At 36.0% G+C, this 27,588-nt stretch overlaps 1 protein-coding gene across 1 annotated transcript in view; it reads left to right on the top strand.

The window, feature by feature from the left end:
* The window catches only part of MAP3K2 (mitogen-activated protein kinase kinase kinase 2), a 51,887-nt gene that overhangs the window by 10,479 nt on the left and 13,820 nt on the right, over nt 1-27,588 (top strand). The window contains exons 2-10 of the mRNA XM_080346369.1: nt 9,640-9,709; nt 12,139-12,257; nt 13,696-13,736; nt 16,134-16,233; nt 18,329-18,442; nt 19,020-19,119; nt 20,076-20,206; nt 22,981-23,060; nt 24,766-24,833. Of these exons, the coding sequence (XP_080202495.1) occupies nt 9,706-9,709; nt 12,139-12,257; nt 13,696-13,736; nt 16,134-16,233; nt 18,329-18,442; nt 19,020-19,119; nt 20,076-20,206; nt 22,981-23,060; nt 24,766-24,833 (757 nt within the window). The 5' untranslated portion in view covers nt 9,640-9,705. The remainder of the gene's footprint in view (nt 1-9,639; nt 9,710-12,138; nt 12,258-13,695; nt 13,737-16,133; nt 16,234-18,328; nt 18,443-19,019; nt 19,120-20,075; nt 20,207-22,980; nt 23,061-24,765; nt 24,834-27,588) is intronic.

Consider the following 27,588-nt stretch of genomic DNA (forward strand, 5'->3'; position numbering starts at 1 on the left):
TTGGATAAGAGTAGAGGAGTATGAGCAGTTGATTTCTAGCCAGTATGTTCTGTTGCAAAATTGGCAGCACTGATATATTTTGCAAGGTGTCACTGTGGCATCTGTCCACAAGTTTCAGATGTTGTGACCCTTCCTCAATTTAAAATGCCTGTGTTTGTTTCATAATATATTTTTCTTGAAACCATGAACAGATCTTAAGAAAACATCAAGACTTTGAAGGCAGATTTGCTTGATGCATCAGCAAAGTCATTGTTCAGCTAGATCGAGCAGTGGGCCGTCTGGAGTACTTTGGCTGCTGCTGAGGCAATAACAGATACAGGAAGTGGAGAGCTTCTGTAAAATGAATTAGCTGAACAAAGATCTTGTTGAGAAAAGTAGGTGCTTTTCTTTTTGAGGCCAATTACAGTCTTTTCTATGTACTTGAAGTAGAGTGGTATTCTGAAGGGTTAGCCAGTAGAGGCTCTTGATGCCATTTGGAAAGAAGATGTTCATTCAAAGCAGGAAACTTGCATTTAAGTGCCTTAAAACTCTAAATATGCTTATCTCTTCCTATCAACTATAAAGGAAGTGTAGGGAGATTAGCTTTCCTAGACTACAGTTACTCTTTGTGAATATTGCTGTAAGTGTTAAGATATTTATCTCCAAAGCATAATTTTGCTATAAACTCTTCTTGAACTAAATTATCTGCTACTTTACATTTTTATTGCAACAGTCTTTAAAACCTGTTTCCTTGCATTCTCAAACTTACCAGCACATTTTGTCTTTTTCAAATCAAGATCATTGTTCATCAAGCTGATAAATGTTTTGTGGAAGTGTCAAATTACAGTTTATAGAACAGCAGGAACTAAAGATTTAATCTGAGTAGGGTGAAGTTTTACTTTTGTCACTGGTCATGTTGGATCCTTCCGTTCATTCCAAAGTGTATTTCTCAAAGTACTTGGAGAGATAAGCTGCATTTATGGTGCTAGAGCTGACAGCACTGCTTTTCAAGGTTTTATCCTCCCTGTAAGTGGGAAGTCACCATCCATAATTAGAAGTTGTATTTTATGCAAGCCTGGTGTGGTTGTTTTTTTGTTTTTGTCTTTAAACTCTGGAAGGAGTACAGCTAGTAACCATTCTTTTCAGAAAAACAGACAAATATCAAATAATGTCTGGAGCTATACAGATAAGGTAAAAAAATCCATGTGGTCTTGTGTGCTAAATTAGACATAAATTAACTTTTTTTGCTTGCCAGGAAGATTTTAGAAGTTTTCAGTGTAAGAAATTTCAAGTCTGCATGTTGTCGAGATACCTGATACATCTGTAACAACAACAAAGGTACTGATGCTTCAGCCAACCCACGCTTGCTGCCTGCAGTCTTTCTGGTATTCTGCACTGAACGCTGTATCTCTAGGTTGTGTACAGAAGCAAGATGGCTTCTGCATACATTGCATTTTTATACACACAAGGATTTCGTTATCCCTCTTTAATCTTGTATTGCACTTATGTTAGATAATTGCACATTGTGATTTAATAATTCTTCTGAATTGTCTCTTGCTAAGACTGTTTTGTCTTGCAGCTGCAACTTTTTGCCATTTTCCTAAATAATTGTGTTTATGTCCAAATGCATTCCATGCAGAAACATTATTGAATACATGTAATAAAACACAGTATTTAGACATACATAAAGTACAACTTCTAATTATGGGTGGTGCAGTCTTGGTTGCAGAGAGGGTAAAAGTTCAAAAAGCAGTCCTGTCAGTTTTAGCACCATCAATGCAGCTCATCTCTTAAAAAAACCAATTATTAAACACAATAAAAATTAATATTAAATGGAGGAAAAAAATCACGATAGAAGGTGATACGTATTTAAAATATTTAACTATGTTTAAATACATTTTGCTGGACTGTGACTGTATTTAAACATGATTCAGGTCATTTGCCTAAGCTGTAACTTGTGTATCTCATTATGCTTACCTGATCATTGCCGGTCTGTAGGGGGTTGCACTAGGAATCATGTTCATTAATGTTTTCTGTTAAATAGGAATATGGATCTCAAAAGATTTTATTTTAATCTATCAATTGAGTTTTCTGTTAGTTAATTGATATTTTAAAACAAATAATTAAAATGTCATGTGATATTTAGCAAAATACGCTGGAAGAATTTAAGCAGGGTAATTTCTGTTCTGTTAACTAATCTGTAATTATTTCAAGAAGCCATATTTTGCTTGACAGTAGTAATAATCTTTGAAGTCAAGGTATTTACCATGTGTTTATTTTTAAGTCTGTGGTAGACACTGAGCTAAGCATTATATTATTTTAGTTTCAATTGATGTGGAGGTCAATAATCAACAGCTCTTTGACCCCTGCCTTTATCTTTCTTAGTTATTTATACAATAGTTAGAATCCGCTAGAATCTTGTTTTCTAGGTATTTCCAAATATTTGCAAGAATGGTCCAGAAAATTGAACCACTAATTTTGTGAAGAGACTTACTTAGACTCTTACAAGTCCCTGGATCTTTAATTTAAAATGTTTGGTCTGAGGTGTATTACAAATAGTATGCTGTATGTCTGTGTTGTTGTGGATGGTGAAATTTCTATTCCAGTAACATGGTGCTGTGGTTTGGATACATCCTCTTGATTTTTTTCAAAACCAGAACAAAAAATGGATGCTGGCTATTTCTTCCTGTTTTTCATCACCACTTGCTATTTCATCATCTAAAGTCAGTAAAACACATGTATCAGAGTTCTCCCCCCATGCCCCCCGCCATGTATTTTTATTAAAAATAATTTTTTTTATTAAAAAGTCTGATAGCCTTGAATGAACCATAGAATATTTTGGGTTGGATGGGACCTTCAAAGCTTATCCAGTCCAACCTCCTGCAATAAGCAAGGACATCTTCAACAAGATCAGGTTGCTCAGAGCCCCATCCAGCTGGGCCTTGAATGTTTCCGTGGATGGGGCATTGACCACCTCTCTGGGCACCTGGGCCAGTGTTTCACCACCCTCATTGTAATAAATTTCCTCCTCATATGTTGCCTGAATCTCCCCTCTTGTAGTTTAAAACCATCACCCCTTGTCCTGTCATAACAGGCCCTGCTAAAAAGTCTGTCCTCATCCCTCTTACAGACCCCTTGTAAGCACTGAAAGGCTGCAATACGTCTCTCCAGAGCCTTCTCTTCTCTAGGCTGAACAAGCCGAGCTCTCTCAGCCTGTCCTCACAGGAGAGGTGTTCCAGCCCTCTGATCATCTTGGTGGCCTCCTCAATGAGTTGGATGACATTGTTTTATGAAGCTCATTGTGCTGATAGACATAGCTGACAATAGCTCATGCTGTTATGTGTGTAAGGTTACTCAGTGTCTGTACAAGACAATAAAATAACTTGGGGTTCTGAATAAACTGGTTTAATTACAAGAGACTGAGAAACTCAGGGCAAAGTTTAGAAGTATATTGACCAAGCTACATAAAATCAGAACAAGCTTAAAACTTTATGGGAAATAAACCAGAAATGCTCTTTCTGCAAAGGAATATTTGATGTGTTTATGTTCCTTATCTGTCAAACACCCATTCTCGTGATCGAAGGCTGTAGTTCACTGTTCAGGATAGGATTGTTGAAAAGCAAGCAGTAAGGGGGAAACCAGAAGAGGATAGAGTGTCTGATGCTGGCTAAGTCCAGGACAGGTAGTCAGTCCTGAATTACTGCCCTGGTTGTGAGAGATGCTGCTCCAGATTGTCTCTTTTTCCTTGCTCTGGGGCATCAGCTGGCAGAGCTTGATGGGTTCTGCCAGTTTGCCAGTTTTTCCTAGCACAGCAGAATTAGGTGGACCCACTCAGTGGATCCTGTCCAGTGCAATTAATGTCCATAGCACAATACGTTAAGGGGAAAACAAAGTGCTTCAGAATAGAAGGGGGCACGTGGCAGAGGAAGAACCGAGGAGGAGCCATGGTCTATGGCTCATACCCTTACTGGTGTGCTGTTGATAGGCAAGGTCCCTCCCTGCCAAGTTTCAGACCTTAACATTCCTTGAGGTGTGCAAGAAGGCTGCAATCAGATGTTAAAACATCCTTTTTCTAAGAATCTTTCATGCATTCATTCCCCTCCAATATGTTTTAATTTCAAAAGATCCCTGTGACAGGAAGACTATTTGTTATTTTATTCACCAGTTAAACTTAATTTCTAATGTTCCAGATGAGGACTCAGTGGGTCAATTTTTTTGTTTCTTTGTTTTACAAATGTTGCCTTCATTTATCAGTGTGTCATTGGCTTTTAATTTGGACTGATTTAATCGCTCTCCTTCCTTCTTTACCTGTAAATACCTTTTTTATGTATTATTACAATATGTTAAAGATCTGAATGTTTCTAAAACTGAACTCAAGTCTGCGTTTTTGTTAGACTCCAATTATTAACAGACCTTTCTGTTACCGTGTAAATATTTTTCTTATTACTGCGCTTTCTTCTCTTTATTCTGTCTTTCGTGATCTTGTGTTACTGCTGCTGCTTTCATATTCTTTGAAAGGGGTGGCTTTTTGTCCAGTATTCATTTGTGCCTATGTCCATATGAAATCCTCTCTTTTATGCCTGTTTCTATGGAGTTACCTTATTTTAGGTCTCCTCTAATGTCTCGTAACAATACTGAATTTTCTTCTATACTTGCCACATTATGTTAAGTTCCTGTCATTTATGCCAACAATTGCTTTGCGCTTTGAAAAATTCTTCTATAGAAGTTCAGGTTTAGATATTACTTTTTGCTGTCTTGTTCACATATTCCATTTTTATTTCATTTTAAATAAAAGACATGGCAAGCACTGCTGCACGTTGTTTTGATTAAAGGTTAAGTAGGTGTATTTGACTAGATGATCACCAGAGGTCTTGTCAACGTTGCTTACTATGATTTGTAAGAAGCTGGCTGCATGAGACCAGGCATTTGATGGTTTAACAGTAACATTTTGGGGGTTAACCCATTTTGTCTGGCTCATTCTTCTTGCTATGAAATAAGTTTTTATAATCTTACTTTATATTCTCATTATCCATTCCACAGTCTGAAGGATTACCTTTGCGTGCTCACTTGTCATGTTTAACTGGCTCTTTGTTTTGTGTGTTTTTGTATAGACAACTATGTCTCTGAGTAGCAATGCTAGCAAATTTTGATTTCCTGTCATTTTGGTTTAACTTGCTTATGCCTAATATACTACAATCTCCAATTTAACCTTTGCCTGTAATTGGAATAATTATAGTGCATCTTTACTCTTTCGGGTTTGCACTGTGTCATTTTACTTTGGTGCAAGAATGAGGAACTATGTATCCTCAGACTGATTTGTTTTAGTGAAAATTTGTAGGGAATGAATCATTAAGATTCCTGTCCCACTGTTGGGACAAGTTTGGACTCCAGAAATGTAAGGCACCTTTCTGTGTAGGTGAAGTGTTGCTGTTTAAGTCTGGTTTCCTTATGAAATCAGGTTAAAACAGATTTTTTTGCTTCACTGTCTTTTTTTGGTTGATTTTTAACATACCGCACAGCATGATATCTGGCTGATGTTCATGAGTTCTTAACTGTTCTCGTATGATTAGTTTATGCTCTCATTGTAGCCCTAGCTAATTTTACTCTTTAAGAATTGTACGTATGCTATGGAGTTGGATGCTGTAGAAGCCATTTCATTTCTGCACATTATATGTCTTTGTATTCCACAGAACTAAACCACTCTTTCTAGCACACTTAAAAACATGCACCTCATACAGCATTTACTTGCTTTCTTCCCTCTGCTGTGTGAGGGTAAAGCTTGCCTTTTTTTTTTTTTTTTTTTTCAATCTAGCCAGCAAGTTTTTCAATGTGACCAAGTCAGTCATGAGAGACGATGTAATATGTGTGCTGGTGTTTGTGTACTGTTATCTCTTGGTAACTGAGAGGCAGCTTAACGTTGTTGCATTTATTATAGGAGAAGTGTGTGCATATGGACAACCAGCATGGAGTATTTGGACAGAGAGGTTATTGGCCATGTGAGTTATTTGCCCTCAGGCTTTGTTTCATTTGTCAGGAGAAAGCCAAGAACAATTTCCAAGAATCACCTACATATTTTGTTCCTTCAGCAGCTTTCTCAGATCCTGAAAGACTCTGAGGATGGTGGCTGGCGGGAAGTGAATCATGAATATGAATCAGCATCTCTCCACCCTTATATCCAAAATGCTGTTGCTAGGATATATTTTTCTTTGTTTGCTACTCTTATCACGTCATCACCTTTTTGAAATTCAATCTCTGTCATCCTTTCTTTAATTACATTCAAATTGAAGCTGCTTGTGTTTCTCTGCAAGACCTTGACATAATCTCATTTTACCTTTGCCTCTGCCCTTGTGTTTTGCTGCCTTTGCTTCTCCTGAATCTTTCTGAGTTCCAGATTTCCCTGTTGTGCTTTGGTTTTGTCCTGGATTGTCACTTTCTCTGTGTGTGTTTTGCTAACGCTACTTTGTAACTATGGATTGGGGGATGCATTTTTCCCTGTCCACTGAGTGTATTTTGTTTTGTTGCTTAAAAAATGTTGATTTTTGTCATCTTCTTTACTCCCTCACCACCACCACCCTGTTATTATAGTCCACTGCAAAAATAAGCAGTTAAAACCAAAAGTGTTTTCTCAGTTCACAAAGGTCAAATCTTAATGGTTTGATCTGGGGTCACCTGTTTAACTGAAGTTTTAATGCTGTTAGTTTGGTTTTGAAGTCACACTAAATGCTAGCTAGAAGATTGTTAAAATGTTTCGTTTGTCATTATTTATACTTTATACATGAACAGAAAGAATTTTAGTTAAAAGGGATGATAAGGTGGGAAGTCCATAAGTTATTGAGAGAAATTTAATTTTTCTAGGTTATTTTCTTTCTTCTAATGAATAAGGAGGATGTGGAAGAGAAGTGGTTGCTCACTCATTAGCTTATGTTCTTCTAATAAGAGATGCCATACTAAAGAATACTAAAGAATGAATTCTTGTAGCTGGAGGAGCTTGCAGAAGATGTTTTCTAAGATATTTCATTTTTCTTCAGCTTGCCTGTCCTATATCTGCTCTGTAGCTTAAATATCCTGAGCTTCCAAGTTCGGTTATTTCACCTAGGTTGAGGAAGAACATCTGGAGTATTTTTGTTTGGAGATATAACTTGTTCTTAGCATGGCAGAAGACGTAAAATGCCTCAGAACTTTTGTATTTATTTGAAATGCTTACAAGGAGGTATTGCAAAACTACTTTATCTAAAGTCATGAAACACATTTTTATGTTTAATGTATTAGACGGCTAGTTAAATCAGACATTTATGAAAATAACACTAGCTCTCATTTTAAGACACTTGGATCAAATACAGAATTAAAATGTTTTGTAAACACTTCAGTGAATAATTCTTTGGAAGATACTCCAAAACTACTGCTGATACAAAAAATATGTAGGAAATAATTGAATATATATTCTGTTTAGCTTTTTTGACTTGTAAGGATGCAAAAGAGGCAAAGAATCAGAGGTGGAGGGAAAGTTAGTTGTGTTATTTAAGGCAATAAAACTAGACCCAGTTAACTAAGTAAACCACATCTCCTGACATCTTGTGTGAGAACAAGGCCCAAAGATTGTGTCCCTGCTTTGAGTGATCTTGGCTACTGTCATTTGGCAAATAAATGAAAATCCAGCCCCTGTTTTCATCTCCGAAGATTAGTACAAATCTGCTTATTTTGTATCTTCACAGTTTTCTGTTATGGAGCCACAGAAGCTTTTTCTTTTTCAATTTTTTTGAAACAGGTTTTTCTGTTTCTTCCTGGGGGGAGGTTGGTGGCATCTAAGGACTGGAAATGATGTTAGGAGGAAAAGTTCGGGTTGTGTCTTGAGACTGTGGGTGGCCCTGACCAGATGCACTTCTCACAGTTTTGCAGGCTTTAATACTTTAGAAAGCATTAGACAGGATTTTTTTTCCCCACACTTGGAAACTGTTTCAGGTACTGTTTTGAGTCTGTCCATAGACTTGGGAGTATATAACACTGAGTACACTGGAGTCATATTTTCAGCTTTATTTTAGTTCTAATGCACTCTCGACTGATTTCTGATTGCAGAGTAAGGAAGGGACCTCTGAATCTTCTTTAGAAGCCCGATCTCTGCTTGTTTGTTATGGAGCTCGAACTAGACAAAAATAGATGAGCCATCTGATATATAGCTAAAAAGCAGTGTACAGCAGAGCGCTTTATATGGCTCTCAAGTCCAAATTTCTTTCTGAAAAATGTGCCAGAAGTACTTGAAGCTTTCTGGTTTTACTGGTGAAGTGAATGCTGCTTAAAAGGTTACTCTTGAAACGAGTATATAAGACACATGATTCTAGAAACATATCCCTAACTGAAGATGCTCAGAAATCCTTTGCGAAATTGTAGTTTTTGTTAGCCAGAAAATTGGAAGAATATTCAAGCAAGGAAATCTGGCTGGTGCCAAAAGAGCTGGCTGAGCTCTCCTCTGTTCTTGGCCGTGTGCTCCCATATGTGGACCTGTGCTGGCATCAGGGGTTATTTGACATTGGTAAGGAACTAAACCATGAGAAAACAAATTCTGTTTAAAAAAAAAGAAAAAAAAAATTAGTCATATTCTGTTGGTGTAGCTCCTTGACTGAACTTGCAGAGAAATGGATCCATTTTATCAGAGTGAGGTGGATCTTTCAGCTCTGAGGCAGGAAGGTGGCTGTTCTGCTGCAGCCAGGAAGAGGGAGGAAGAAACAGGCTCTCCCTGCTTGGTGGCAGTGACTGCTCAAGAAATTAGAGAGTTTTCTTCTATGATCTTGCATTAAAAAATTCTAAATTCTTCCTGTGGTAGCCTGTATCACAACAAATCTCATTGTCTGTTTAGGGATATGTCTTTAGTTTTTTGCTGTTAAGTTCCATAATAGCATACTATAGAAAGGTTATTTCAGTTGGTCCTTAATGATTGGTTTGTTGTGTTTTTTTGTTTTTTTTTTTTTCAATTTGGCTATGTTCAAGATATTGTGATAAGCCAGGGTTTGTTCATAAATGTACCTGCTATATTTCTGCTTTTCTGGATAACTTATATGTAATATATTAAAAGTTAACACCTGCTGTCTGCCACAGGCGTTTGCTTTCAGAGGTGTTGGGGTATCTGTGTAACTGTCTTGAATTATGATGAAGAAAACTTATCAAATGAAGTTCTCTAATTTCTGTAATCAGTAGATATTGATTCCTCTTGATTTGTGCTGTGAGTATCATATATATTTATATATATATGAACTATATATACGCAGTTCTGAACATGGAACTCTGAGTGCCAGATACAGGAACCTGTAGAAATAGAATCAGTTCTTAATAATCTGATGTGAGTATCCCATGTAGTAGAGTGATATGGTTCATTAAACAACTAATTATAATTTGGGAGTGTAGATAGAGACTAAAATCAGCTTAAGTCTAGCAGAATATTTAATTTGGGCTTTTTGTCTTCTGAAAGTATACATTGCTCAGAGCCTCATGAGGCTTTGGGGACAATATCTGTTCATGTCATATCTGAATAGGCAATCTTATTTGTCATTTAAATGCATATTTTATATGTAGAATATTAGAAAAAATGTCTGTGAACGAGGAAGAGTTGACTGTTTTGCATGCCTTTGACAACTTCAATAATTGTGTATTTTTTGTTTTGCATTTTAGGAAATAAAATAATGCTAATGAAGCAACCATTCCCCTGAAGTTCAGGTTTTCAGGCTCACTGCCGTTATGGGTAAGTCTCGTGTGTAATGTGTATAAAAAATTTAATACAGTACTTTTCATTTCTACTGAATACCAAAACCATTAATGTAATAGCATTTCTAGGAAATGTGTGCTTTGGCTGTGTAACTTAATGTAACATCTACATGCAAGGCAGTGTTCAGCTGCTTTGCTGCTATTCAAAATACTGCTGTTTTTTTCCATTGGAATATAACTTTTCTCTCTCTATGTGGTAGCTTAAAAATCCAAACATAGGAAATTGAGATTCATGGTATTAAGGTACTGAGCAATATTGACTGTGCTCTGGGTGATAGTGGCTATTGGGGGAAAAAAAACAAAATGTATATTAAATAATTTCATCGTATCATCATGTGTCATTGCGGTACAAAGCCAGGACTGTGTAGATTCTGTAACTGGTTGGGTTTTTTGTTTGTTGGGGGGCAGGGTGCTGGTTGGTTTTGGTGTCTGTGTTTTTTTGTTTATTTGTTTGTTTTGTTTTGTTTATTTTGTTTTTTCCTAAATACGTAGCACATTTATTTTACTTGAAATTTGATGTTGATTTTTCAAGTTGTACATGCTTTTTAATGAGTTGACCATGTCGTTCTTGTAATCTCTTACCGCTCTCAAAAAAACTCAACAAACCAAACAACCAAAACTCTCACATGCATTTTAACTTTTCTTTATCTTTTATTGTTATACTAGTTTTTTCCTAACCTCATGCCTAATAATAAAGTAGTTGAATCTAGGAATACAGCACTGTTTGGATTTGTGATATTCTTCAACATTTTATGTAAGACAGGTGACTATTGGGCCATATTTTTACTAAAAAAACCAAAACAAAAACAAAAAACCCCAACCAAACAAAATCCCACAAACATTTTTTTTTTTTCTCACTGAGCACTAGAATAGGCTATGACACTATGAAACAGTTTAGCCTTTTTAATTGTGCAAGTTATGAAGAAATCTGACTTTAAATATTGCTGTGAAAACTCACGTCTATAGATTTGCATATCCCAGTAGAGTTACGAGTGATGATAGCATGAGTTGTGATCAGAGTTACTCTTTTTAGACCAACTTTCTCATCTATTAGGAATCTGTTAAATGAGAAAACGGAAATCACCCCATTTCCTGATTTGACAAATATATTTGGTTGCATTTGAATAGTGTGGAGGAATTCTCATAATTGCTGAATCCTGGGATGCTTACTTGCTGATTTTAATACTGAATTTTTCTGAGGTCCATGTCTTAGAAATATTGTTCTTTGTAAATCACAGCACTTAGCTATGAATTCTTCAACAAATATATCCCTTGTGAAGTAGCGTGAAGGCGTACAATCACCTTTGTAGATAAATTTTGTTGCCCAGTGTTCTAGATGCATGTTGAGCATAGTGCTGTTGCTGTGGCAAGGAATTAATACAAAAGTGTTGGTGACAAATTTCCCTTAGTACAGGCTTTTGGGCTCCTAAGTGTTTCCTGTCTTAAGGAGCATCCCAGTTCCAGGCTGACGTGGTCTAGCGCGGCCTCTCGCCATCGCTGCTGTAGCATATCACCAGGATTTAGGATTTTGTGTGAGCTTGAAATCTGAGATGCATAGCACTCCTACCCTAAGTTGTCCTCTGGGTTCAGTGGTCCTGTTGCTCCTTGTGAATTATACCTCTAAGCCCTAAAAACCCCTATATTTGCAATCCTGGAAAAGCTCTGTGGTGGTACTTGGGTGTTTTTGTTTTGTTTTGTTTTAATTTCTTCTTTCCTTTTTTTTTTTCTTGTTTTAAATGACTCTGGGGGGCATCAGCAGGTGCTCTCACAGTTGATGTGGTCCTCTAGGACAGGGTGTAACTGCTCCCAAGTTTATACAGTCCTAAAATTACATTCAGCCCTTTGAAGACAACTGCGAGGCTGATGTGGCCCCTGGTTAAAATCAGTTTGACACCCCTGCTCTAGGAGTTCGTGTGCGCTTCTGATGTGCATGACTGTACCTGTTTAGGACAGAGGAAAATTGATTCAAAAGTGCTTGCTTTTATTTTTCTTTATTTTACAAATTGGGGAGGGAGGGTGTATGACTTTTGGTTAACATCTTATGTATCGACAGTATGATGTCGATGAAGTAGATAATGAAGTAGATAAACCTTTTTTCCCTTCCTTATTAATATGGACTGCAGTTCTGCAGAGTTGTCAATCTTTGTAATGACCTCAGATTTTTAAACGTGTCTTAAGTGTGTTTACTGATGAAGTTTATTTCCTTAAGCACTGTTAATGATAAATAAAATAGAAATGTTTGCAACATGGTGGCAATCTTTTTTTATTTGGCAATTATGTGTTGAAGTGTAATATGGACTTTTAGATTTTAGAATAATGTCTGCCTAATTGTGAAATGAGACAGTAATGCCCTTCAAATGTAATGGTCATTTATACTTCTCTTATTTGGCCTTTTTCTCTGAGCAGATGAGCAGCAAGCTTTAAATTCAATCATGCAAGATTTGGCTGTGCTTCATAAGGCAAGTCGTCCTGTATTGCCTCAGCAAGAAACAGGAAAACCAAAGTCATCTTCGCCTAAAAAACAGGTAATTTTTAATATCCTTACTAACCCACGGAACACCAAATGTCCTGCTGTGACTTCTGTAATCATTTTTCTTGCCAGACCAGTGAGCATACCAGAATGAGCTATTAGTCTCCACACGTGCTGCCATTTTCTTTGTTCATGTTCTTAAATTAGCAGCAAAATGAAATGGTGACATTTCAGACCATATCATAGTGTATGCTTAAATGACTTTGATCTTGATAAATTCAAGATAATAGGGGTGTCTGTACACTTTTTCAAAATTATTATTATTATTTGATTGGTACTAGATTACTTTAAAATATCAAGGTGTGCAAATATTCCTTATTTGGAATGCTTCTTTAGAATGAATTTTATAGGTATATTAGATTGCCCAGTTGTCAGCTAGGTCATTCTAAAGAGTGTCAGGATAGCAGGAGAAAGATACTTAAGCTCCTTTACTGCCTCTTTGGCCTTGTTGGTTTATGTGCTGGAAATGTGAGTTCTTTTCATCTGGTGTTTTGTTTTTTGTTTGTTGTTGTTGTTTTTTTGTTTTGTCCTGTGGACACTGAACATAGATGGAAAAGTAGTAAATACTTAGTTTGAACTGCTATATGGAGAGGATGCGGATTGTTATCCAAATTGTTGTAATAGCCTTATTGAGTTAACAATATGTTTATTTGAATATAACAAGTGTTTAGAAAGTTAGAAGAAAAATATTTAAGCCATTTCTGGGTTTAAATGTAATAGGAGTGAAGGGGAAATACATGTCTTATTCTGTTTAAATTTGTGAATTGTGAAAGTAATCACTTGTGAGTAGAGTAATTCTTTTGGAGTATATAACATTATATTTGGCTATAATCTCTGGTGGAGTGTATTTTTTTCCTGCAATACTTGCTAATACAATTTTATTATTAAAGTGGTGATTCTGTGAAGCAATTTTATTTCCACGTTACTGCAGATATTTACAGGTACTTTGACTGGATGAATGCTGCCATAATTACATGTGTAGGTTTCTATGGTAATGCTTATGAAATGATATGTTTCTTAAATCTGGAATGCTCAGCTCCAAGTGTCTATAAAAACCTGTTTTGGTCGCTAAGTCTATGTACCTGTTCATAATAAAGAAATCTTTGGTAACCAGTTCCACACTGAATTTGAAACCATGGATCTCTGAAAATATTAAAATATACTAATAGAAAAAAATATTGTGTTTAATTACAGAAGCATTCATTGTACTTCAGAATATTTTATTTGTTTGTTTTACATGCTTTAAGCCTCTCTGATACCTCAGCAGAAGTAGCTTGTTAAAATGCTGGGTATATCAGAAAGGACAGAAAATTAATATGGACCACGTAAGGATTTTACTTATAGTCTAGGATTATTGAGTGGGATTTCATGGCCTTCATTAAAGGGAGGTAGTAACAAACTAATAGTGGTTCCTTTATCTCTTTTGTTTACAGAATGATGTTAGAGTCAAATTTGAACATCGAGGTGAAAAAAGGTAAGGTGACAACACAGGAAACAGTCTTGTCTTCTATTTATAGAATTTTGTTTGGCTCCTATCTTAAAGTTTCAAATAAACTGTTCAAAGTGTTTCAGATATCTGCATGTCTTTGTTTTGAGCTTAAATTTAATTTCGATATGAACAGAATTTAAGGAGAATTAATCTGTTTAAAATGCCTGATAATATATTGTTACTGTAACACCCAGAGGAAGAAGCTGAGGTCTTACAGCTCAGTATTGGATTGTACTTTGGTGGAACAAATCCAAGAACTGTAATAGGAAGAATTATTAGAATTTATAATTGAATTGTTTTCGTTGGTAATTTTGAATAAGTAGTTGAAATTTGCTTTCATTTTGTGTGTGAGGTAAATTATGTACATGCTCAGAATATACAACATTTATCTCTGTATCTCTGCTCTGGTGGCTGCTCAGAAGCCTCTACAGAAGGCAGAACTAGTTTGTGGACAACTCATTTTGTCTGTTTGTCTCTGAAAGCATAAACCTCTATTGTACCTACACAGACATAGTTATAGAATAAGATCTTTGAAAATACTTAATGCAAAAGTAAATAATATCCTGGTCATGTTATTTGTCAATAAAAATGGTAAATTCCTTAAGGAAAGATTGCTTCAGAATGGAAGCTGTGCTGGCCCTTGGCAGTAGATCAGTGTGTGTCCATGTTCCAATATAGGCCCTCTCCTTACATGGGCTAGTGAAATAGCAGTAAGTGCACTACCTATTAATATTTTCAGCTTCTGTCCATTGCTTTTCTGAACACCACTTGTGATAGTGCTTCAGTAGTGATTAAGTGCTGTAAGTAATTTGGAGGAAATAAGTGTTTTCAAAAGCTTTGAAAATAGAGGACTTTTCTACCTAGCAATTTCTTGTGAAATAAGCAGAAGTGTGATTTTTAAGACAGAACTGTTTACTTGCTGCTGGTCTGCAGGGACAGGGTTTTTTTGGTTTTTGGTTTTTGTAGTTTGTCTTAATTCACTTTCACAGTGGACTGAGTTTTAACAATTCAGAATGAATACAAGCCTAAAGTAAGCGTGTGGACAGACCCCTTTTGCAACCTTTTACGCTGATGTGCCTCACTCTGTTATGTGTTGTCCCAAGTAAGTTCAGCCCCCTATCCTGGGAGGACTGGGCAACTAAGGCTCATTGCTCAGCATAAGTTATAATACTTCTGTTGCCTGAACACGTAGATCTAAAGATAAAATAATGAAATGGTGCAAGAAAAATAAGTTATGCAATGACTTTTTTCACTAGTTTTTGAAAAAGGAAGTGGAAAAGAGAAGTGAATGATTCCAGAGTTTTGTTCGGTAGCGAGTGTTGCTCTCTGTACCAAGGAGTGTGCGCTATCATGGGCAGAGCTCCAGGCTTGCTAAGCAAATTGTTGACTGCAGTGGGAATTGGTGTTGGGGTTGTTGTGTAGGGGTTTTGTTGTGGAGGTTTTTTTGTTGGGGGGGGGGGGGTGTGTTTGTTTCCTTTTCTGTTTGTTTCGGGTTGTTGTTGTTGTGGTTGCTTTTGTTGTTGTTTTTAAAGTTTATTTAAAATAATTTTTTATTGGAAGTGGCCTGGCTTCTAGCCTCGTTTCGAGGAGAAATATTGTTCCCTAACCAGTGTACCAATGATGAATGGGACAGGTATCCTTTGCTAATTTTTCTGCTTCACAAAATTTGAGTACTCTTTCTTTTTTGAATGTGAACAGAACGTGCCTCACTAGCTCAATCGCTTCTAAAAATGTTCAGTGGTGTTCTGTCACAAATAATACAGTAGTTTTCTATTGTAAGGTCCGTTAACAGGCATTTTTGGCTATTAGGTTTGAGACGTTCAGATAAAGGAAAATGAGTTGTTGAGCTACAACTGCCTCATTCTTACAGGAGCACATGTAAAGGACAGTTAGTGATGGACTCACCAGTTTGAGCATGTAATTCATTGTGGTAAAGATGGTGACATTTAGTTACTTTCCTCAGCTGAGATAGTCTTGAATTTCCAAAAAGTGGGGACTGTAGGAGTAATTCTTTCCTGATGCTTATGTTTGTGAACCCCTGGTACTTCATTGTCTTGCTTAGTTTTCTAAAGGAGAAAACTTTAGAAGTTTGTAAGGATTTGCCTCTGGAATGGATGCATGCAAAGTATTAGGTTAAGAAAGAAGCCATGTGCAATCAAGTGAAATAGTCATAATAAGATCTAATTTTAGGTGTGATTATCCCTTGTAACTTTTTCACTGCTTTTTTTCTCTTTTTTTTAATTAATCAAAACATGGAGGACAGGGAATAAAGAATAGCTTCTTATGGTCTTTTTAGTAATAAATTTAAGAGTGTTCTTAAGTAATGAGTTGCCAGATTTTCATAATGGACAAAAATTCTTTATAACTTAAATTGTGTTTCAGGATCCTGCAATTACCAAGGCCTGTTAAACTTGAAGATCTTGCAGCTAAAGCTAAAGTTGCTTTTGGACAGACTATGGATTTACATTACAGCAATAATGAGGTAATATTCTACATCTTCTAAGTTCTTAGTGACTTGTACATTGATTATTTCAAGGCTGAAATTTGCTCTCATAAGGAGTGAGAACCACTCCTGTGACGACTCCAGATTTCTAATGTGTGTGTTCTCAAATATATAAGACTTGTGTAAGGTAGGGTAGGCAGATCCATGAAATGTGTTGAGGGGAGTCATATCTTAATGCATCTCATCTCATGCTTGACTGGGAATGGGTGAGTTCTGTTCCTGCTCTGCCACAGTCCTGTTGCGTGACTTTGGGAAAGTCTTTACATCTTTGAAACTCATCATGTTTGTGAAGTTAAAATAACATTTATCCTTTCTTGTACATATTTTTTTTTTGGTCTTTAGAGGTTAATCTTGTTACGTAATAGCTAGATGCATTTAGTGATGTTTAGATTGGAGAAGTAGGCTTAGCTGTTGCTCCTCTGGAAGTGGATGGTACAGAAAGATTTATTGGGAGCAGCGCTGGTGCTGTCAAGGTACTGATGATCAAGATTACTGGTCAGGAGTACCTCCTGATGGAGATTACTTCCAGCTTTCCTTTGAAAGTAGAGATGGAATTATTGAGAGGACGTGTTTTTTCAGATGCAGGATCCATTCTTAGGAGTTACTTCTGTTTTTTGCCGTGAGTCAGGAAAGTGTGTGTAGGATTATTTGTGTGTTTGATTATGCACAACATAATTACTGTATCTATCTGCATCTTTGCAGAAGAAAATGCCTGTAATTGCTCTTTGTTGGTTACTCACTGCCTTACCAGGCACTTCTGTGAAACTGATCCTCAAAACTTAGATTGTTAAGATCACAGAATCACAGAATGTTAGGGATTGGAAGGGATGTCTAGTTTGTGATTAATTACACTTTATATATGGACAGAAAGAATTCTGGTTTAAAGGGGTGATGATAAGGTGGGAAGTCCATAAGTTATTCAGAGAAATTCAATTTTTCTAGGTTTTTATTTTCTTTCTTCTAATGAATAAGAAGGACGTGGAAGAGAAAAGGAGTGGTTGCTCACTCATTAGCTTATGTTTTTCTAATAAGAGAAGGCTTTTGGAGATTACGAAGGTCAGAAGAAATGGCCATTGGTGATGTTTTAGCCTCAGCTCCTTCCTCTGCTAGATTTTTAGGCATTTGAACGGGTTTTCTGCTTGTCTTCTGCACTAGTTCGCAAATTGTCCCGTCACCTTTCAGAAACGTGGTGGTAATAACCTGTCATTAACATTAAAACTGCAACTTAAAATGGAGCATATGCTCATGTATTATCAAGATCTTCCTCCCTCGTTCTCATTTCTTTTTTGTATAAAAGTACTGTATTTCAGCGGATGTTGTGTTTGAGCATCACTGACTGATGTTTATAGGTAGAATAGGGGTTTTTTTTAAAGATCTATGTTATGCTGTTCCTTTTTTACAAGAGTAGTTGTAATTTACACTCCTGAAACATAAGCTCGATTTTAATCATTATAGAACTCAGATCTCAAGTGCACTTTAATGGTATAATGTTTTCTGTTCTAAAGATACCTGAATGCCAAGTTAATTCTAATTAATTACATCAAAGTAAGACTCTAGTGAGGACTACAGTTTTTCCATGTGAATCACATCATACCTTATATACTTCCCTTAACAAATTCTGTTATTTAATGGAGAAATTCTGTTAGTGATACAACTTCAAATAAATATAGTTGTAATATTGTGAGCTACAAAAATGTGCTTTATAATCTATAAACCAGTACTTATTTATTTTACAGGCTTGCATTAATTTAGGCAGTGGCAAATACCTTGACACTGTTGCATGTGTCTCTGAAACTTGCAGAATATTAAGTTGTTCATATGTAAAATGGTTCCTCCTTCATTGTGAGGACTTGTTCCACCACGCTACACCTGTTGAAGTCATCTGAAGGAAGAGTTAAGGTTGAACTTCAGACATTTTGGTGGCAACTTGAGGCATCGTTTAATTAATTTTATTTTCAAGTTGTTTGGAATGAAAGGAATTATAGGATCAGTTTGTTTCTCTGCATGTGACTTCCTAATTTCTTTCTTGTGTCCTGTTTAAGACCTTTTTTTTCTTTTTTTCCCCTTTTTGTAGCTTGTAATTCCATTAACCACACAGGATGACCTGGACAAAGCTGTTGAACTGCTTGACCGTAGTGTTCATATGAAGAGTCTCAAGATATTACTTGTAATACATGGAAATACACAGGTACGACTTGACATGCTAAATGTCTTTTTCCTCAGTTTTAATATTGAAGTATATTTTGTATCTTTTCTTAAAGATTACATTTTTCCAATTGAAAATATTACTGGTTGCTTCTTCAGTTCACTTTAAGCATGTATTTTAGTTTCACTTGGTTTTAACCTTTTCCTAGACACTGTTCCTCTCTCTTTGTGTTCCTTCACTACAGTGCTAGAAAAGGGTTCCTTAGTAGGATGATGATGTGATACATATTTGAGAAGCATATGCTGGTGAAACTCCTTTGTTGCAAGTTAAATGTTGTAATAAACAGTAGCAGGGGGACTATAGGCTAAATATTTTGATATTATCTATCACGCCAAAGCCATAATGTTAATAGGATTTGCATACTAGTACATACTGAAAATTATTTTAAAACATTAAGAATGAGATACTAAAATAGATGAATTTTGATATAAATTGACAAGTTTATTTTTGACTGCTTGAAAAAAGGAATGTGCACAAAAGTTTTTAAAGTTTGCGAAGTATTTTAATTGTCAGGAGTATGAAGTAATAACTGCAGTTTCTAATATGTATGCATTTTCAGTCACCCAGTGTAAATAATGTGGAACCCTTGCCTTCACTGGAAGATTTAGATAATACTGTGTTTGGTGTTGCAGACAGAAAAAGGCGGCTATCTGTAATAGGTAAGCTACATATTTCAATAGCTTTAATTGCAAAAACTTCTGTAATATTCTCTTAAGGAATACCTAGTTCTCAACACAGACTGTTTGAATTTCTCTTACTCATCAATGACTCGCCTCACTGTTGAGTTTACACTCAAGGGGGTGGATTTTGAATTTTAAGTCAAAGGTGGTTTAAAAAAATAGAGAGAGAGAGAGAGTACAGGAAATTAACTAAAAAATGTATATAAATAAATTTATGTAGTTATTTGAGGTAACTGATGGGTATCCTAAAAAGTTATTGTTAGTACTCCCCTTTATTTTCTGATATGGGAATGAGTTGCTGAAAAATCCGTTTATATGGCAATGAGTTTCTTTGCTCGGTTTAGGACTCCGATATTTTTTAATCTTAATGCGTGAACGTTTGTTTAAGATACTTAGTTTGGCATTGATATAACCTTTTTGCCTGTTCATGTTTTAAAGTTGATGTGAAGTTAACTTCCAAATTTCATTATGAAATAGAGAATTCAGTAGTTTTTCAGACAATTTAATTAATGTATTATACATTTATGGTAGATAGAGGTATTCATGTTCTTGCAGACTTAATATACTACAGAGAGAAACTGAAATTCTCAAGAGTTGGAAAGGATTAGTTTATATGGGTGGAAGGGTTTGGATTTTTTTTTATTTGTTTCAAAAGAAGAAATTTACCCATTTAGATGCACAGGCAAATTATATTTCTGTTCCTATATAATGAAAGTTCTTTTTATTGCCATTGAAGCAACCCTGCCCTGACTCTTTCATAATTCCTGGATTACAGATTTTGAATGCTGTATGTAAATCTTGTATTGCATAGGCATTTGGGAAATTTCTGAAGCACAAAGTGATCCAGACAGTCTCAGTGCTCAAGAAGTATTTGAATAAAGCCTCTGGATTCTGGGTTAGTGAAGAGACTCTGACTTGCCCTTTTCTTTCACAAGGTTCTAATACTCGTGACAGGAGTTCACCTCCCCCAGGTTACATTCCAGATGAGCTGCATCAGGTGGCCCGAAATGGCTCCTTCACCAGTATCAACAGTGAGGGAGAATTCATTCCAGAAAGTATGGATCAGGTACGTGTGTGATTTATTAAAATTAAAGCTTTTGTTAGATTCATTTATGAAATTGTGCACTTCTAGAAGGATGTGGAATTGTTCAGACAGCTATGAAAAATATGACAATCCTAGAAAACATGATCTGTGCGAGAAGGTTAAAATAATTGTGGTTGTTTAGTCTTATAAAACCTGTTTTTATTCTCTATAAGTCTCTTCAATTACTTAAATATATTGCTACAAGGAGAAAGTTGTTAATCTTAATTTCCGTGATATCTGAGTGAGGTAGTGATAGATATAAATTACAACAAGAGATATGGCTATATTAAAAAAGCATGAAAACCTTCATTTTAATTAGAAGGATATGTAAGCAAGTCCAGTTTTATAACTTTCCCAGGTAATCAAATGAGATTTTAAATAGAAGTTTGGATCTGTCAGAATTATTTAGACTCAGTTGATACTGTGTTGGGCTAGAGGCAAGAGGATGGCAATGGACCTGGTTTAAATAAGCTCGGAAATACTTTCCACGGTCACTTCTTTTGCGGGAGGGTCGCAACTATATTGTGTTCTCCATATTCACCTGCATTATTGGCATGGGATATCAGCACACTTACCATGAATAAAAATCCGGTCTCGGAGTATCAAAATTGCCCTTAAAAACAGCAGGAAAAGCTGGAGGAATGTATGGCTCACAGAACTGGCAATGGAGAAAGATATTTTAGGGAGGAAAAAACAATCATGCTGCATACCCAAATCACTTCAAGTCCTTGTTGACCTTGGCAGTGTATGGCAAGAAGCACAAATGGCAAGAAGCAATGGTTTTTATGAGCTGACTAAATGAGAGACAGATGATAGAATAAAAATAGAGGCAAGGAGATTGTGCAATTTGTTGCACAATTTTAGTGACTGAGCTGGGAATAGAGACTGAATCTCCTAATTTCCAGTTCAGGGTGCTATTCATTATCATAGCCATGTGGTCAGATCCAGCCCAGGCCTGGATTAATTCAGCGCAATGGTTACTTTTGACCTAGATAAAGGCATTTTTGGTCACAGTCTGCTCAGACAGACAGGTGGTTTCTGAGGCCCAGGATGTCTTTTCACTCCGGAGTATTCAAGAAACATGTAACCTGTCATTGCTGCGTAAGCTGTCAGCAGGGTTTAAACACAGGAATTTTACTTCCATAGGAAGCCAGGTTAGTTCAATCTAAGCAGCCTCGAGGGCCAAGTTGTAGCATTGAGAACTCACCACCTCTCACTCCCTTCCCTGAGTTCCTGCATCACTTTGGCAAGTGTTGGCCATCCTGCTTGTGTCTGTCACAGCCTGCCCCACAAAGACAAGAAGGGAATTTGAAAGTGGAGGGCTTTGCTTTCAGGACTCCATGTAAGAAAAGAGGAATATAACTGCTCAACCTGTGGTAAATATTGTCCTCCCTGATACAGAGTTAACTTAAGTGTCTGAGTTTGCAGAGTGTGAACTCACCTTCTGGACACTATTTCTGTGATAAGACGTGGACTGGTGTTCGGCAAAGTGTGTGCTGAGGACCTTTAAGATGCAGCACAGACTGTAAAAAGTGGAAGAGCAACTGCTTAATTTACAGCGAAAGACTGACATCCAATTCACAGAACTTTATCTTAGGTAGGAGCTCATTTTAAGACAACAGATGAGCTTTCCACTCTGTTTTTGAGAGGTAGACTGGTAAAATTCTCACATTCAGTAATTCAGAATTTAAATTATGTTTCCACTTATTTTGAAAAATAAATCTGCAAAAGATTTCAGATTGCTTCACTGCAAAAGAGAGAGGAATGATGTTTGCATGTCATTAAACTTAGGACTTTGAGGGTGCTAGTGCAAGATAAATGAAATTAGTGTCAGCCAACAGAAATAGATGGTAGTCAGGAGGATGCTCTTTACTATCAATCCATGTCTTTTTCTCTGAATTAGAATTCAAGCAACAGAGGAAGTGTTGTTTGTTATTTTCTTTATGTAATAGGTGTGACTGAGGTAGTTTTGACTTCTTCAGACTCATGAGCATTGATTACTAGGTTGTCAGGAGTGTTTTAGGGAAAAAATATGTCTTTGGTGTTTGTGTAAACTTCAGTGTCAGATGAAAGTTTATTTTATTTGAAATAGAATTTTGGGTTGGATGGAGAGTGCTTATAAATTTTCTGCATTCACCCTCTTCTCTCCTTCCATTTTCTCTTCTATTTAAATTATTCTATTAATAGTTTATTTAAAATTCTGTGTAACTTGGTTGGAGCCCTGGCTAGAGATAAATGTTTAAAAGCTTTTTACAGTATTTCATTTTAGCTGTTTTCTTTAACTTCCAGTTGGTCACATTTAAACCATTACAGAGATTATGTAAATTGCATTCATCACAATCTGTGTCATGTTTGAGATTTTTTTTATTTGACAACAAACCCTACATTTTTTAAACTGTCTCAGCTTTTTATCCTTTAGTTGCCTTATTTTTTGGTATTAAGCTGTTAAGCTACTGATATACAATATTAAGAGACAGTGGAAGAAGACCATAGCAGTACAACATTGTTAGGTACACAGCATGATGCAAGATTAAATACCTTAACTACATTCTAGTTAGTTGTGAGAAAAATGACAGAATCATTTCAGGAAAAAGAACGTAATGCAGGTTCAACTATGGCAGCTAACTCTTTTTCTAGTAATTAATATTTCTGGTTTGGTTTTGGATTTTGTCAGGTGTTTCCTTCAAAGGAAACCTTTAAGCATTTTAAAAACAAAAACTGAACTTGTTGGTCTTTATCTGCTTGTTATGTATTAGATGCTGGATCCATTGTCTTTGAGCAGTCCTGAAAACTCTGGCTCAGGAAGCTGTCCCTCACTTGACAGCCCTTTAGATGGGTAAGAATTATTTGCATTCGTTATTGACCTTTATTAGATTGCATAATCTATCAGTTGTAACATGTCTCTCCTACAACATCTATTACTGAACTTCTTCCAGAAATTCCTCTGTACGTTATAGAACATTTATAAAAGCTTATTGAAACTGAATTCCTTACTAATGCACAGAAAATAGCAGTAGCTTTTTTCTTTACAATTAACATTTGAAACACAACTATTTAGATTTCAGATCCTACAAAAATGTACTGAAGATTTTTACAAAATTTTGCCAGTCTTACTTATATGTGACATATATTCCTGGCAGTGAGCAGCCCCATCAAATTTACATTTCTTAGGTGCTACTATATGAGTAAGCTTCCCCTTTCCAAGGCTGAGGGTACCCAATTCAAGAAAGAGGGTGGAATCATGTAAAAACTTGAACAGACAGTCCCCTCCTTTTCTTTGCAGTTACTGTCCATCCCTCTCCCCTCAGGAAAATAACCTGGGGTCTTACATTGCTCAGATTGGCTACTCATTTATTTGGAACTGCTCTACAAATAATACTTCTAATTAAGTATTTAATTGGTAGAAAGGAAAAAGTTGGAAATCATTTCCTGTGGTGATTAATCAGTATTCCATAGTACCATTTCATTTGAAAAATATGTGATTTGAGGACACAAAGTTGAACAAATAATTTTTTGAGATAAGTAATAAATCTCCATTTCACAAGCAAATAAACAATAGACATGAAAAACATTTTCTGGTTGGAGTGTGATAGATTATACACACGGTATTTAATATAGCTACAGAGGATAGAAATCCCACCAAATGTCAAATTTTTAGTTTTTTCTGGTGTAGGTATGAGTGGAAGAAGAGGAAACAAAGTGATCTTAATTTGACTCATGTTTCTTCAAAACTTTTGGTTATTGTTTTTATTTATTTCATTTATCACGTCTACTTAGTTTGTTTTCCCTTTTTTTTTTTCTTTTTTCCCCTCATTCACATATTTCCTACAAAGATGTAGGTTTTGTGTCTCCATTTAGCTTCTGTTACCCATTAGAGAAATTCTTACCAGAAAAAGGAGGACATTGTTTTGGTATGGTTTTGGTATGTTTGTGACAATATACTGTAATCGGTTGCTCTGACTGGCAATCCCATTCATTCCTTTTGGTGACTGGAAGTTACATACCAACTGTAGGTAAGAAACAATGTGATCATAAGAACCAAAAAATTCTTCATCATTCTATAACTTAAAAAAATTACTCTCTTAATCCTATGACTTTAATGGAGAGAAGAGGAAATACTTTGAGATGTTAAAAGGTTCTGCATTTCTTTGGCTAAATTTCCTCAAGAGTTTTTGTAGGTTGTATAAGATAAGAGATTTTGCCAATCTATAAACCTTTGTGTTTAGCCATAAAGGTGTTGAACATAACAGTGTTCCTTTGTGCCTGTACTTGTGATATTTCATGTTTTTACTAATGTCATTGCTCATTAACAGAGTCTGTTGCTTTCTCACCATGTTAAGCTCAGTAAGCAAGCTTTTCGTTGTTACTGATCTTGTTACTGGTGCTTATTAGACTTGATTTCCAAAATTGGGTTCCACATTTGTAAGCTAAAACTTGTACAGCAAGAACTTCTCATCAGTCATAAAGAATGGTGAGACAGTAAGTGTTTAAGGGCTAGATTAACAGCAGTTTTTAGATTCTGTATGTTTTTACACTTCCAGAGACAACTATCCCAAGTCTCGGATGCCAAGAGCACAGAGCTATCCAGATAATCATCAGGAGTTCTCAGGTATGCAAAAATCGCTGGACATACTAGCTTTCTAAAACTTGTTCTCTTCCAAATAATAAGGCTTAGAAGGGAATTTCATATTGAGAGGTGTTCTATTACACAAACGATATAGTAGAAGAAAAAAAGTAACAAAATCTAATCCAAATGCACACAGTTAAAGACACAGTGAAATATAAGATCTTCCAAATATTTTCTTCTAGATTATTGTGTGTAACACCATTGTTAGTGTCCATAGTATAACTTATGTGCTTCTCTGAAAAGAACAAATGATGCAGTGGACAGGGACACGCAACAATTTGTTTAACTGGATTGCAATATCTATCTCTAAGTTGGTCCATAACCTTGATTAATTTATTTAATTTTGGAGTGTTGTGGTTTATCCTCTATAGCATCGTGCAGCTGCTTGCTCACATGGGATGGTGGAGAGAATTGGAAGGGTAAAAGTGAGAAAACTCTTGAGCTGACATAAAGACAGTTTGATAGGTAAAGCAAAAGCTGTGCATGCAAGCAAAGCAAAATAAGGAATTCATGCACTGCTTCTTATCAGCGGGCAGACATTTAGCCATTTCCAGGAAAGCAGGGCTCCCTCACACCTAATGGTTACCTGAGAGGACAAACACTAACTCCAAAAGCATACTCCCTTCCTCCTCTTTTCTCCCAGGTTTTGTTGCTGAGCACAACCTCATATTGTGTGGAACATCCTGCTGGTCAGCTGGGGTCAGCTGTGCTGGCTGTATCCCTTCCCAGCTTCTTGTGCACCCCCAGCCCACTTGCTGCTGGGGCAGTGCAAGAAGTAAAAAAACCCTTGATGCTGTGTAGACACTGTTCAGCAATAACTAAAACATCCCTGTGTTATTCAACACTGTGGTCACAAATCCTAAACATTAGCACCATAGGAGTTACTATGAAGAAAATTAACTCTGTCACAGCCAAAACCAGTACATGGAGCCTTTGTTTTCTCCTATGTGAAATGAGGATCACTTTGAAGTGCTCATGACTTCTGTAATTGAAAGCTCTGCAAAGCAGACGGATGAAGAACCGTGTGCTATGCCTATGAATTAATCATCACCACTGATGTTGTTTTCATATGATACTCTGGCTTGAAGCCAAGCTGTTGTGTGTGGTTCAGGATACAAAGTACAGTGGGCAACCTTGAAAGTACTTTGAAGTGTCTCTCGTGGATGTGCCTTGCTACAGAATTTTGCAGTTGAACACTAATTAGCTTCCAGTGAATTTGGGATGTTTCATGTTTTTTGGTCTGTTACATACTTTAAAGCTTCTTTGTATTTTGTTTATGAAGCTTTAACCAGATAACTGTGTGATGGTAGTTTTTTCTTTTAAGCATTCTAGAATGCTTAACAGATTGCAAAATTTTTAAATGAAAATACAACTCAAACTGTGTATAAGAAGCATTTAAGTGCCAGAAATAAATACAAAAAATGTTGGAAATGTCAGAAATCAGTTTAGTAATCTTAATCTAGTTTACTTGTGTTTGTTTATTATGGTTACTTTTCTAAGATGATCTTGCAATATTTCTTTTTCTCTGTGGGATGCTGTGGTATTTTAACAATGGGATATTCAATATTAATTCTCATTATTTGAGGTGTAACAAAAACAGAATAGTATATAGAGTCAGAAAAAATGTCCATATAGCCTAATTTTTTCTCCTGCCACAACCAGTAGCAGGCTTCTCTAGAGGAATGTATAATATTCCTTCTTCAGAATATATTCCTACTCATGTATGACTTGCAAATGCGAGATGCTCATGTGTGATTTGATAGATTTTTATTTATTTTTTTTTCCCCTCAAATTTTTCCTGTCCCTTTTCCCACTTGTATAAACTTTCTCAGTATCAACAGTATGTCATGTCGAGAAGTTCTGGAACTTACTGTGTTTTATGACAAAGTACGACTTTTGTGATTTTCTTTTTTTTCTTTTTTTTTAATAGACTTATTTGTCTCCCTTTCAGCTATTGCTTTTTTAGTCTAGAGGTCTACATTCTTTATGGAGAAACAATTTTGTATCTTGGCTCATCTCTGTACTTCAAAATCTTTTTCAGTTTTACTAAATCCTTTGAAATGGAGTGGACCAAACCTTTTTTCAGTATATCTTAATGATTTATAGCATTTAATTTGCTTTTTAGCCAATACATAGAGTTAAGCTGCTGCTTTATTGGAACTCTATCACAATCCTTCACACTGGCCTACACTGAATTTCATCTGCCATATTAATGTCCCATCAGTTAGACTCTTAAGGGCTTTCTGTAATTCATCTGTTGGCTTCCTTTCTCCAAATGCATTTTGTCACCTCACTAGTCATCATTCTATCCATAGAATTCATGCAGAATTAAACTACGTGAGTTCTAGCCCAGGTTCCTGTGGAACTGTTGGCCATTTACTCCCATCTTTTGTATTTACCATCTAACCACTTATTGATGCATGAAGGGCTCTTCCCTTTATCTTGTGGATACTTTTCTCCTTTAATAGTTTTTTAAAAGGCCCTATTGAATGTGTTTTAGTAATTCAAGCTGTGTCAACTCATTCGCTGATTTTTCATATTCACCAGTTTTATCCTTTGTAATAGTTTCTGCCAATTTTCCTGGTGAAATCTAATTTCCTAGAATTGCTCTATAAACTATTTTTAAAACTGGAGTAGGTGGGCATGCTGCAGTCCTCTGACATTCTTTTAAACAAGAGGTTACAAACCCTTGAGCTATTGAATGCTTGATCCTTTGGAACTTTTGGCTGAATGTCCT

The sequence above is a fragment of the Nesoenas mayeri genome, assembly GCF_963082525.1.
Source record: "Nesoenas mayeri genome assembly, chromosome: 6".
NCBI lineage: Eukaryota > Metazoa > Chordata > Aves > Columbiformes > Columbidae > Nesoenas > Nesoenas mayeri.